Source organism: Bos grunniens, chromosome 7, assembly GCF_055505025.1.
Source record: "Bos grunniens cultivar Pamir isolate PY7600 chromosome 7, Bosgru_T2T1.0, whole genome shotgun sequence".
NCBI lineage: Eukaryota > Metazoa > Chordata > Mammalia > Artiodactyla > Bovidae > Bos > Bos grunniens.
Window position 1 is genome coordinate 73,044,814 of NC_141171.1, and position 13,451 is coordinate 73,058,264.

At 38.2% G+C, this 13,451-nt stretch overlaps 1 protein-coding gene across 7 annotated transcripts in view; it reads right to left on the reverse strand.

Annotated features, from left to right (window-relative positions):
* The window catches only part of GABRB2 (gamma-aminobutyric acid type A receptor subunit beta2), a 444,580-nt gene that overhangs the window by 41,614 nt on the left and 389,515 nt on the right, over window positions 1–13,451 (reverse strand). For all 7 annotated transcript variants that reach the window (XM_086413760.1, XM_086413757.1, XM_086413761.1 and 4 more), the window contains exons 7-9: window positions 7,910–8,047; window positions 6,090–6,242; window positions 1,938–2,182 (exon numbers count right to left, since the gene is read on the reverse strand). In XM_086413760.1, the coding sequence (XP_086269886.1) occupies window positions 1,938–2,182; window positions 6,090–6,242; window positions 7,910–8,047 (536 nt within the window). The remainder of the gene's footprint in view (window positions 1–1,937; window positions 2,183–6,089; window positions 6,243–7,909; window positions 8,048–13,451) is intronic.

Consider the following 13,451-nt stretch of genomic DNA (forward strand, 5'->3'; position numbering starts at 1 on the left):
CTCTCACATTCTCTGCTCTGAATTGCAAATCCAACATTAGCCAAGAGGATGGGTTCTGCATCATTATGGGGTACCTGCCCATTGAACCATTCCCTGCCTCCATCTTGTACACTGAATTTAAAACTGTCTGAAGCTCTCCAGGTTCAGTTTGCAACAAAACTGCCACTCTCTGGTACTTAAATGTATCATTTAAATGCAAATTGATAAGTAAAAAATAGGGTCGATGAAAGTAAAAAGAGATCAGATGTAATCTTAAGTTAGCTTTGCATTAGGCAATTGATTGAGTCTCATTTCAAACTGCAGTCCTATGAGATAGTTTTATTTATTTATTCATTTTCTCTTCTTTACTAAAGCTACTCTTATCAGGAAAATCATAAAATGGATTTAAAAAGCATTCTCTCATTTGATAGCCTGAGAGGGCCATAATGCTACCTTGGAATCTATTAACAGATCCCGATAACTGAAATCGAGAGCACTTTAAAGGGATTGACAACTTTCTAGACCCTGTGGTTTACTGACTTATAAGGGCCACACTTAAAATTTGCATTATTATGAATATCATCTCCTGGAAAAGGAATGCCTTTGATTTACAGAATAGTCCAAAATCAAATATCAGACCTATGGATATATGGAAAATATCAGTGAGTCAGAAATTTTCACTGGATTTGCTCCAAATAAAATTCAATGGCAGAGATGATTTATGGTATGCTATCCTTGGAATTAAATTGAAGTTAGAAATATTAAAATGTCAATTAAATAATTATTGGATGGTTAACAATTCCAGATGGCTTAAAAGTATTACCATTTTCTTAGTTCCATCACTATGAGCTATTTATCAAATCCACATTACGTACTACTTTATAAACACTATTTATGGGATATATTAAAATAAGATCTTGTTTTTCTCATATATTTTGAAGGGTCTAAATTTGGACTCAGGGAAAGCATGTGCATAAATATTCTGCTCAGTGCAGAAAGTTACCAGTGCAGGAAGCCAGGTGAAGTATTTTTGAAGTATAGACAGGTAGATCTATTGGAACTGCTATCAATAGGCTCAAAATGGAAATTCTAAATATTGAATGCAAATTAGAATAATATTAGGATAATTTTAAAAATTATGATGCTTAGGCATACCCCAGGACAACCAAATCAGAATTTCCAGGGAAGAAACCTAAGCTTCAGTAATTTTTAATACTTTCCTTGTCATTTGATTGGGCACCCAAGATTGAGAACGATTGCTTTAAAAAATAGTTGGATTTAAAACCGTATGGAAATTGTTTTTTGACTATGCTTGACTTAAGCAACATGGTGGCCTCCTGTATGCAAATGCTTCAAGGATTTTAGGTGGTAATGTGAAAGGCATTAACTAATTATCTGTCACTTAGAAGGTTATTCTTTTTTTCCCTTCCACTTCTCTTTCTATCCATCTGATGACTTCACAAACGAAGTGCCAGTTTGTTGCTGGTGAGTCTTTAACACAAGTCTGTACTTGCTTATTTCTCTTTTAAATCAAAGAGAATGCAGAGCTCAGGCCCATAGCCTCTATGTAATATAACCTAGAATTAATAGTGTAGTTTCGTTTAAGATTATCTTCCAGCAAGTAATACTGATATAACTGATATGAAATTTCCTTTATAAATAAATTTAGATAAAATGAGTTAATTTAGATAAACATAAAGTAAAAAATATTACACATTCTGCTCATAAATGGAAAAAGTCACAAAAGTGGTCTCAGATGACCGCAGTTTGGGCCACCCTAGTGTTAAGGTAAAGGGCATCTAAATGTGTCATAAATTTGGGCCCTAATTATGTCTCCATCACAAATGATGTCTTCCCTGGGCTTTAGTTTTCTTATTTGTTAACAAGACCATGAACCTATATGGCAGGCATTCTTCTATGACTTTAAGAAGCAAGGAGGGCTTGCCCTTTGAACCTACCTTGTTGACATCCAGGCGCATCTTCTCATTGTTGGCACTAGCAGCCTTTTCAGCTGCTTTCTTTTGGCGTTGAGGTCCCCTCCCAAAAAAGATGTAGTTGACCAAAGCATATTCCAGAAGGGCCATGAAAACAAAGACAAAGCACCCCATCAGGTACATGTCAATGGCCTTCACATAAGGGATCTTAGGGAGAGTCTCCCGGAGGTGGGTATTGATAGTGGTCATTGTTAGCACAGTTGTAATTCCTGCAAAAATGAGACAGAATAATAATGTTTGTATTTGCTTGCTGATTTCATCATAGCTGGAAAGGTTAACTATACTCTTTTACTTTTTCACATATCCCACACAATATATGAGTGAGTGGGTGAAAGTCACTCAGTCAAGTCTGACTCTTTGCAACCCCATGGACTATATAGTCCATGGAATTCTCGAGACCAGAATACCTGAGTGGGTAGCCTTTCTCTTCTCCAGGGGATCTTCCCAACCCAGGGATCAAATCCAGGTCTCCCACATTGCAGGTGGATTCTTTACCAGCTGAGCCACAAGGGAAGCCCAAGAATACTGGAGTGGGTAGCCTATCCCTTCTCCAGCAGATCTTCCTGACCCAGGAATCAAACCAGTGTCTCCTGCATTGCAGGCGGATTCTTTACCAGGTGAGCTATGAGGGAAGCACATGATATACACTGGGCAATTATTATATATCAGCCCTGTGATAGGCCTAGGAAATATGCATAAATCATTAATTTATAATAAACATTAATCATTGGGGACATTTTCTTTAATCATAGCTTTATGGTTATAGTTATGTATCTAGTGTGGGACTTGGAGATGCGAATTAAATGCTATGCAGACATGTGTGTAAGACAGGGGTTGAGAAAACAGAGTGGATCATAATTTAGCTCATGATGTGGCAGGGGAACGATCAGGAAATCCCACCTTTGGAGCTGAGTCCTGGAGAATGAGTGGGAGTTACCCAGGCAACCAAAACCTGGAGATCAAAAGTGATAGTAGATCTAAGGGCACTGGTAGTGGAGAGAATTTTTTTAGGGAGGTGCTTTGTGGGGATGAAAGTACACAGCCCATCAAAACAATCTCAAGAAATTCATTGTGGGTACATTAAAGGATATGATGGGAAGAAGGATGAGAAAAGTGGAGATTAAGTAAGGCCCGAATAATGGAAAGCCACATACAGAGAGCTTAATGCAGAGCTTGAACTTAAAATTGAAGGCAACATGGAGCCACTGACCAGCTTCAACCAGACAGGCATTAGGGACAAACTGTGTTTAGACAATCGCTCTGGCACCAGAGTGGAGCACAGACGGGAAGCATACAAGACAGGAAATAGAATACCAGCTTAGAGTCTTTCAGAATAAGAAAGTAATGAAGGGGAAATAAAATAATTGTGTGTGTGTATGTGTGTGTGTTTAGTTGCTCAATCATGACCAGCTCTCTGCAGTTGCATGGACTCTAGCCCACCAGGCTCCTCTGGCCATGGAATTTTCCAGGCAAGAACACTGGAGTGGGTTGCCAGTTCCTACTCCAGTGGATCTTCCTGACCTAGGGATCGAACCTGCGTCTCTTTCATCTCCTGCATTGGCACGTGGATTCTTTACCACTAGCGCCATCTGGGAAGCCCCCAAATAATAGTAATAGTACTGAAATCAATGAATGCATATTGAAATCAATGAATAGATGCTATGAACAAATGATGGCAAAAATATGGAAACTAGAGGTGGAAAGTAACGGAAGCAGGTCTATAGCCTTTGTGTTTTGGGGTTGGGAATGTAGGCACATAATGCACAGATTAATACTACAGAAGTATCACACGATGCTTTATGGGAAATGCCATACTAGCTCAGGTTATAATTTTTTGCCCAGCTGAGGGAGCATCTTCAACAGTGGGGAGTAGTTTCCCTCAAAGCTATAACTGGAGGGACAGAAAAATGCTGGATAAAAGCACTGGGAGTTTAAAGTCCTGAGGTTTGATAAGGTCCAGCTTTGTAGCAAAACAGTAATATGAAAATAGGAGTCAGAAGTCAAGATCACACAGATGTGAAGTTGTAGAGTCAACATCTGGACTGGGATCTCTCTAATTCCAAAACCTGTGTCCTTAACACACTACCCAATGACACAGCCCAATGTTAATTTTCAATTCTATTATTTTTTTAGGAACATATGTTTTCTGATTTAATTTTGTCTAATAAGATCAATCATACTTTTTGTCTTGTTTGTCTACATGTTCATGAAATAGACACAGAAAAAATAAATTTGAGCATCTGATTCTGAGCATGGCCAGAAAACCATGGTTATATTTTAGATCTAGGTGTTTTATAGTTCTCATATCTTTTCTGTATTAGTTAGTTTGATACATTTTCCAATTTCACTTTTCATTATTTCATCTAGAGCTTATCTTGTATGACATGACTATTACATGTGTATTATAAAACTGACAATACTGATTTCACTACTTATCTAAATCTTATGTTAAGGTGTTTCTGACCTAGTATTAAACTGCTCACATAAAAGACATTTTAAACATTTCTTTAAAAAGTAAATAACTTACTTACTATTCCTATAATAGGCATAAAAATGAAAAGAGACTTTTATTTTGGAATAACAGGATATTTGCAAGTTCCATTCATTACTGTGTCCAGCAAATATTTACTGAATACCATTCACCGTGTGAGACACTACAGATACAATTGGAGCAAAATTAGGTATGGGCCTTCTCCCAAGGTATCTTCAATACTATGAAGAAAAAGGATATCACAAACCAAATAAATATAAATTATAACTGTCGTTCATGTCCAAGGGTGTTCTACAGTATTTTAGGAGACTATATCACAGGGGACTTGATTCAGTCTAAGAGGTCATCAATTCTCCTTCCATCCTAGAACCACCAAAATCTAATCTCAATCCAGCAGTCAAAGTTATTCCTTTATAGGTGAAATCATGTCACTTTGCTCAGTGACTAATTTCACTCAGAATAAAAGTAAAGACGTTATGATGGCTCCTAGACCACTTCAACATCTTTTAGTTCCCTCTGCCTGACGTCTGTACGCAGAAATTCAATCTGCACCCACCTACTGGTCACCTTGCTCACCTCTTTGGCCTGTTTCTACCTGGGGGCCTTTTCATCTCGCTGAAATAGACTCATTTAGACATTGATGTGACTCGATCTTCTTCAAGTCTTTGTCCATTGGCAATTACTGAATGAAGTTTACCCCGATGATGCTAAACTGTCCCCCAGTATGCCCTCCCCTTCTTTTGCTTACTTCTTATGTTTACTATATTATGTAATTTGCATGTTATATGCAAAATAAATTTACTTTTTACCTTTTTATGTTAGAACATAATTTCCAGAAGGGCACTGGTTTTATCTCCAGTGCCTCGTATGTATGACACATAGTAGGTATACAAAAAATGTTGTTGAAGGAATAAATAAATGACTTTGCTAAGGAAATACTGATTTAATTGAGATTTACTGGTGGAGCAGTTAACAACTTTATATTTTATAAGGATTAGTCAGGACTTAATAAAGATCAAGTAAAAGGTGATAAATTTACTATATCTTGAGTTAGCAACATAAAAATGTGCATGAACTATAATTTATTCTCTTCCTCTGATATTATAATGGAAAAACATCAGAGCATAAGATGAGTGATGCCATGGATGATTCCCCAATGTTCCTACACTTTGTTGTCTCCTGCCCCCTGTTGTGCTATTCCAAAGCCTTAATCAACCTTTAGAATTCTTTCCGCTCACTGATTTGTTACACATTGCATTTCTTTGTTTCTTACTCAAAAAAAAAAGATGGAAGATAGGTCTTTTCAGGTAAGAAAACACAGATAAAAACTGGACAATTACCAAGCAGTATTACATGAACTATGCTTCAATAAAAACATCAAGCTGATGCGACTAATTTCATTACTGACAGTTATATAGTTAACTAATTTTGACATGAAAGAGTTTTAATTAGTGTTCAATTGATTTAAACGCTGAATCAGATCATCCAACGTCTCATATCCAAATTCTTGTAATGTGTGCAGTCAGGTCTTGTCACGCATCACAAACTTGAGGGTAAGGAAAAAGTACACCAGAGCATGAACACACACACAGGCACACGCTGCAGGCAGTCAGACCCATGCCTACCTAATGCCACTCTTGCAGCAGAAGCATCGTAATTAATCCAGAAGGAGACCCAGGAAAGGATAGTGATCAAGATAGATGGCATATATGTCTGCAGGATAAAGTAACCAATGTTTCTCTTAAGCTTAAAGCTGAGGGATAACCTGGGATAGGAACCTAGAAAGACAATTTTAAAACATCATCATTATCAGTCAGTATTTATAGGATACTTTCCTTTAAAGACCCATAAACAGTTTCTATATCTTCCCTAAATTCAATTTTAGCTTCTGGTGAAGGGCACTTCCTTATACAAAAGTAGTTGAGCAAACAGGGCTTTTAATTAGCAAGACTTACTCAGTGTTGACTATATCCCACCCTCACCAGTAATTAAAAGAATTCCAGCTCTTCCCTGCTCAGCCTCCTACACTGAATCAAAGGTTTACATTCTCTACGATTGTAATGATAAGACACTTTGAGACAGTCCCTTTGTTCCCCTTTTAATTGTTTCTCAGCAAGTCCATCCTGTACATTTTTATACATAAGAATAACGATGCACACTCTGACTGTAGCGTAAGACATCTCTTCAACAAGCCCCTGGATGCATGTTAAGGTGAGGATCAGTGGCAAGGCTTCAGTTGGTGTAGCAACTCCCTGAAATTTTGTGATGCAGTATTTTATCTGATTTCATTGCGTCCATCAAAGTTACAAAGGGATTCCTGACCCACCAAAATATGGATGGAGAGTCACTTTTCCTGAGGAATATTTGTGGGGGATATAACTAAAGGATCAGATTCTTGAAACTGGGTCCTTTGATGGTGGGAATATAGGGAATTATATTTTAAACAAGACACGTAACAGAACATGGTCTTAAAACATAAAAAAGTCACACTGATAAACAGGGTGTGTACATGTAGGGCAGGGGAGAATATTCTTACTAATTGAAAGAAAGCCTTGTCTAGCCCTCATGGGCTGAAGCAAGTACGTTAATATTAAAGAAAAAATATTTTAAGTAGAAACTCATTTCCATAGTGTCTCAGGGGTTCAGAGGACCTCAAATCTAGGAAAAGTTTCTGTTGTTCTCTTTGCAAAGCTGGAGGCTATTTTGTATTCTTGGTTGAAGTAGTTTTCAGGGACAGGAAGTGCCTGAGTCCTTAGCAGAAGGACAATTCAAGATCTACAGTTATAGTACTACCTATTTCTGTGCTTGAGGAATTCATTTCAATAAGAAAAATAAAAGAGGTATATTCCTGGGGGCTTATTAATTTTCTTTTAATGAGTATGGAGAAAACTGCTGACTAAAACCAGCCTGACCTCAGTTCTGGAAGAGTAAGATGGTAAAGGCATCTAGACACTCTAAATATCTGGAAAATCTTTGAGCTTCGAACAGTAGGTAAGGCTACATAAGGAAAGTCCTGCCCTCTGAGAAAAATGTGAAATCCTCCTATCCTATTGTCTTTAGAGAACTTCACTGTGGTCAGACCTGTGCAAACTGTGACTTGGCTGTCCTCAGTGTGTTTCAAAGAATTATAATCAGTTCTGTGAGATGCATTATGCCAGGGGGACAGCTCTGACCCAGGTTGTTTCTGGGTCATTTCTCCCCATACGCCATCTCTAACCCTTATTCCCTCCTCTAGTATATGAGACACATTCGCTTTGCTGTGGGTACCTTCTTGAAAATAACTGGATGGGTTCCAAATGGGCCTGTTGGGGAACTGAGCATTTTCACAGACCTAAGTCTTCTAGAGTCCCCATTCTTTCCTGGGACCCAATCCTGATATAAATGAACTCTTCTGGCAAAATATGATAAAGCCCCTTTTCTCTTAACCATTTCCCCTGATACAAACCTGTGGAAAAAACAACCTTCTTGGTGATCAGTTTGTAATCTACAATAGAGAATTGTGGAAGCTCAATCTTGGTTACTCCTGTCACTGCGTTATCATCCCCACGCCAATAAAACTCAATGTCATCGGTTGTATATCCATCTGTAAAAGGAAACACATACACAGATACACAGGAGACAGACAAAATAGAAACAAGAACTGTTTAGAAGATGAACTATGTAAAGGATAATAGCTACAGCTAAAGGTTATTATGTGTTAGGTATCATACCAAGCACTTTAAGTATATTACCACCTTTAATCCTCACAATAATCCCACTGTGGAAGAATAATTAGGCCCACATTACAGAAATAGGCTTAGAGAAATTAACAGCTTGTATTAAGTCTTGTAACTAGGAAGTGGTATCATTGGGACTTGAACCTAGGTTTATCTGATTATGAATCTCATTCTCTCAAACATTATCATGTTATCACTTAGCCCTGGATGGTACTCTAAAAGAAGAAAAGAAGAGGAAAATCATTTATCAGTCAGCATTGAATAGTACTGAACCCTCTCCTGCCAATACAAAATATCTGGATTTCAAGTCGGAAAAGGAGTGATTATGAAGAAGTGAGCCACTAACTTTTTTAATATTCACAGACGTGATCTCTAAATTTGACTGTGTAGCATATCTAAATTCCAAAGAACTCCCTAAAAATTTATATCAACATTAATTCCAGGAGTTTTAAGAGCGTAAGTACAAATGAATAGTGTACACTGCAAAGGCACAGCACATTTAAGGGGTTTGGTTACATTCATCCAACAATTACTTATTGGACACCTACTATGCTTGTCAGTGCAGACTTGCTGTATAATAAAAACATTTTATTTATAAAATAATAAAAGGATAATGATCCTTTCAATACATGAGACAGAGTGGGGCAAACACACATTTACTAATTAATGAAAGTGAAAGTCTCTCAGTTGTGTCTGACTCTGTGACACAATGGACTATATAGTCCATGGAATTCTCCAGGCCAAATTACTGAAGTGGGCAGCCTTTCCCTTCTCCAGGGGATCTTCCCAACTCAGGGATCACACCCAGGTCTCCCTCATTGCAGGCGAATTCTTTATCAGCTGAACCACAAGGGAAGCTAACTAATAACTAATTAGTAAGCATAAACATAACTGCAATGAATAGACACATTTTATATTGTAAACAATGATGTAGAGGGAAGCATGCAGTGAAATCCAGCAAATACCAATATTATACAAACTCATCCAGCCCCCATAAATCCCCCCTCAAAGCACACAGTATATTTGTTTATCACATTGATCTCTTCAAAGAACATCTGTATCCAGATAGCTGAATTTTTACAAGTCTAGGAGCTATAAGTGGAGAAGGCAATGGCACCCCACTCCAGTACTCTTGCCTGGAAAATCCCATGGAAGGAGGAGCCTGGTAGACTGCAGTCCATGGGGTCGCTAGGAGTCGGACACGACTGTATAACTTTCAAGTAGACAACCTGAGCAACTTCACTTTTGCTTTTCACTTTCATGCATTGGAGAAGAAAATGGCAAGCCACTCCAGTATTCTTGCCTGGAGAATCCCAGGGACGGGAGAGCCTGGTGGGTTGCCGTCTCTGGGGTCACACACAGTCGGATACAACTGAAGCGACTTAGCAGGAGCTATAAGTAAGTGACAGTCACTCAGTTGTGTCCAACTCTTTGTGACCCCACGGACTGCACATCCATGGAATTCTCCAGGCCAGAATACTGGAGTGGGTAGCCTTTTCCTTCCCCAGGGGATCTTCTCAACCCAGGGATCACACCCAGATCTCCCGTATTGCAGGCAGATTCTTTACCAGCTGAGCCAAAAGGGAAGCTTGGAGAACATATATTGCTTCCCCCAATTTCAAAAGCAACAAAACAAAGACTTTTTTAAGACTTAAAAGACTTAGAAAACAAAGACTTGTTTTAAGTTTAAGTTCTTTGCCTTTTGACATGTGACTAGTTAGTGTAACACTGAGGACTAGAATGCCAATCCTCTAGTTCTTAGTTCTTGAGATTTCTAATTAACCACATTTTGCCAGAGAGAAAGTCAAATCTCTGAAAAGTGGAAGCAAATTATTTTTCAAAGAATTACAGTACCCTCTATTTGAGAATCTGTGTAAATCATAGCAATGTCAGGCAATGTCTTAACTTTTCTAGAAATATGAAGTTCTCTTTATTCAAAAGAGCAGTCATCTTTGTGTGATAATAGAAATGTAGTTTTCCTGGAACAGTTACTGAGAACTTGAACTTGTGATTCCATAATGATAGGTTTTTGGACAATAGCTAATGATTTTAAAAGGGTTATTTACTTGCCAGGGCTTCCCCAGAGGCTCAGTGGTAAAAAAATCCACCTGTAATAGAGGAGATGAAGGTTCGATCCTTGGGTTGGGAAGATCCCCTGGAGGAGGGCATGGCAACCCACTCCCATGGGCAGAGGAGCCTGGCAGGCTATAATCCATAGGGTCACAAAGAGTCAGACACGACTGAAGCGACTAAGCATGCATGGAAGCACATTTATTTGCAAACATCACAAACTGTAATAAAAATTGTGGAGTTTAAATAGATTATACATCACCAACATTTTTATCAGCATGATTACATATAGAGTCCTTTATTTTGTTAGAGAATGTCTTTTTTTCACTTAAAAGCATGATTTAAAAGTAAGTTTTTCATGATTTTAAAGGAAAGCCTAGGTTTTAAGTAAATGGCATAGCAAGCAGATTCTCAGAAAAGAGCTCACTCCTTAATAATCTACTCCATTAATATTCTCCACCTAAATCTAAGAACTCAGCTGTCTGTCCCAAAGGATAACTACTCTTTTTCTAAATGGCAAAATTTTCCTAAGGTGGCTATGGGAACACTCACAGTTCAGGACTTTGACTCAAATTTAATCCCATTTCTCATTGGTTATCGAAATACATTTCTCAGTTATAAAACTGTTTAGAGTCGATGACATTCCCACCTTCCATAAAACAACTTAAAATAACAAAAGAAGGTCAACTTACTCCTAATTTCAAGCCAGATAGCTAGAAATGTATTATAAAACTGAATCTGTGTATACACATGAAAAAAGTATTTATGAAACAAGAAGGCAATAGTTTTCTAGAATGCAGCCATCTTCAAAAGAATAGGACAAGAGAAAAGTCAACTCAGTATTTCCAGTACAGCAGTGTCCCCAACTCTGTGGCCTGTTAAGAAGTGGGCTGCACAGCAGGAGGTGAGCGGCCAGTGAGCCTGCTAAACTTCATCTGTATTTACAGCCTCTCCCCATCTCAAGCATTATTGCCTAAGCTCCGCCTCCTGTCAGATCAGTGGAGGCTCTCCTAGGAGTACAAACCCTACTATGAACTGTGCATAGGAGGGATCTAGGTTGCGTGCTCCTTTTGAGAATCTAATGCCTGATGATATGATTCACACATTATGACGATTTGTATTTTTCCATACATCGCAATGTAACAATGATAGAAATAAAGTGCACAATAAATGTACCGTGCTTGAATCATCCCCAAATCATCTCCTCTGCCCCTGGTCCACGGAATAACTGACTTCCAAAAACTGGGCTCTGGTCCCAAAAAGGTTGGGGACCACTGCAATAGAGGACTCAATCTAAACTAGTAAAGAGTGTGTTTCTGGTCCTCTAGTCTCCTTTCTTCATCCAAAACCTTGATTTAAAATAAATTTTTAAAGTAAAATTTCAGTATTTATCTTTTTTTGTTCATCACTACAAATCTTGTAACAGAAACTTTTTGCAGAGAGGCATGGAGTATCAATGTTATTTCAATACAGTTGAAGAAGAGAAGCCTAATGGTTTTTTAATAGGTAGAAACATTATAATAAAATATAGGTTTTTGTCAAAATGCCAGATATTTTACATAGTGCTTGCTAGACAATACCTTGCAGAGAACAGGCACTTGGCAGCAATTACTGAACAATTATTTACATATATATGGATTTGAACAATGGTTGTCTATCCAGATGATTGGCACTGTGATGAGACATAACTGTCTCTTGATTCTAGCAGAGTACCTGGCACATAGAGTACCTGGCCTTAAATAAATATCTTCTGAGTGAATTCAATAAAAGTCACCTGATGATAACATAGCCCTTGAGTATAATAGAAAAATCCTTCATTATACATTTCTCCTTATATATTAGTTGGGCAAGTTACCACCTTATCAGCTAGAGAAATCTGCAGGCAGGTCAAGAAGCAACAGTTGGACATGCAACAACAAACTGGTTCCAAATTGGGAAAGAAGTATGTCAAGGCTGTATGTTGTCACTCTGTTTATTGAATTTATATGCAGAGTGCATCATCCAAAACGCCAGGCTGGATAAAGATGCAATCTTCATGCCAGGCAAGATGCAATCAAGATTGCCAGGAGAAATATCAATAACCTCAGATATGCAGATGGCACCACCCTTATGGCAGAAAGCAAAGAAGAACTAAACAGCCTCTTGAAAGTGAAAGAGGAGAGTGAAAAAGCTGGCTTAAAACTCAACATTCAAAGAACTAAGATCATGGCATCCAGTCCCATCACTTCACAGCAAACAGATGGGGAAACAGTGAGAGACTTTATTTTCTTGGGCTCCAAAATCACTGCAGATGGTGACTGCCCCCATGAAATTAAAAGACGCTTACTCCTTGGGAAAAGAGCTATGATCAAACTAGACAGCATATTAAAAAGCATAGACATTACTTCGTCGACAAAGGTCCATCTAGTCAAGGCTATGGTTTTTCCAGTAGTCATGTATGGATGTGAGAGTTGAACCATAAAAAAGCTGAGCGCCGAAGAATTGATGCTTTTGAACTGTGGTGTTGGAGAAGACTCTTGAGAGTCCCTTGGACTGAAAGGAGAGCCAACCAGTCCACCCTAAAGGAAATCAATCCTGAATATTCATTGGAAGGACTGATGCTGAAGCTGAAACTCCAATACTTTGCCCTCCTGATGCAAAGAATTGACTCATTGGAAAAGACCCTGATGCTGGGCAAGAAGGAAGGCAGGAAGAGAAGGGAATGACAGAGGATGAGATGGTTGGATGGCATCACTGACTCAATGGACAGGAGTTTGAGCTAGCTCTGGGAGTTGGTGATGGACAGAAAAGCCTGGCATGCTGCAGTCCATGGGGTCGCTAAGAGTCAGACACGACTAAGTGACTGAACTGAACTGAACTGAAGTTACCTAACCTCTCTTGATCCTCAATTTTCTCACACGAAAATTGAGATAATAATAGTAATATCTATGTCACAGAGTTGTTAAGCACGAACAATAAACTGTTCCTTGTAAAACACTTTAGAAAAGTACCTAGTAGATAGTGCTCAAAATTTAATACTTTCTTTTTAAACAAGAATTATTTAAAATAAATGAAAACGTGTATTTGGTTACATGCCACTTTGCTATTTCATAAAAACATATAAGCATTTTCACAGTGAGAAAACTTAGCTGCTCAGTGACATTTCTAGGACTGTCCAAAGTGATAGTCAAAACATTTGAAGGTTATTTTGATGTCTGAGAT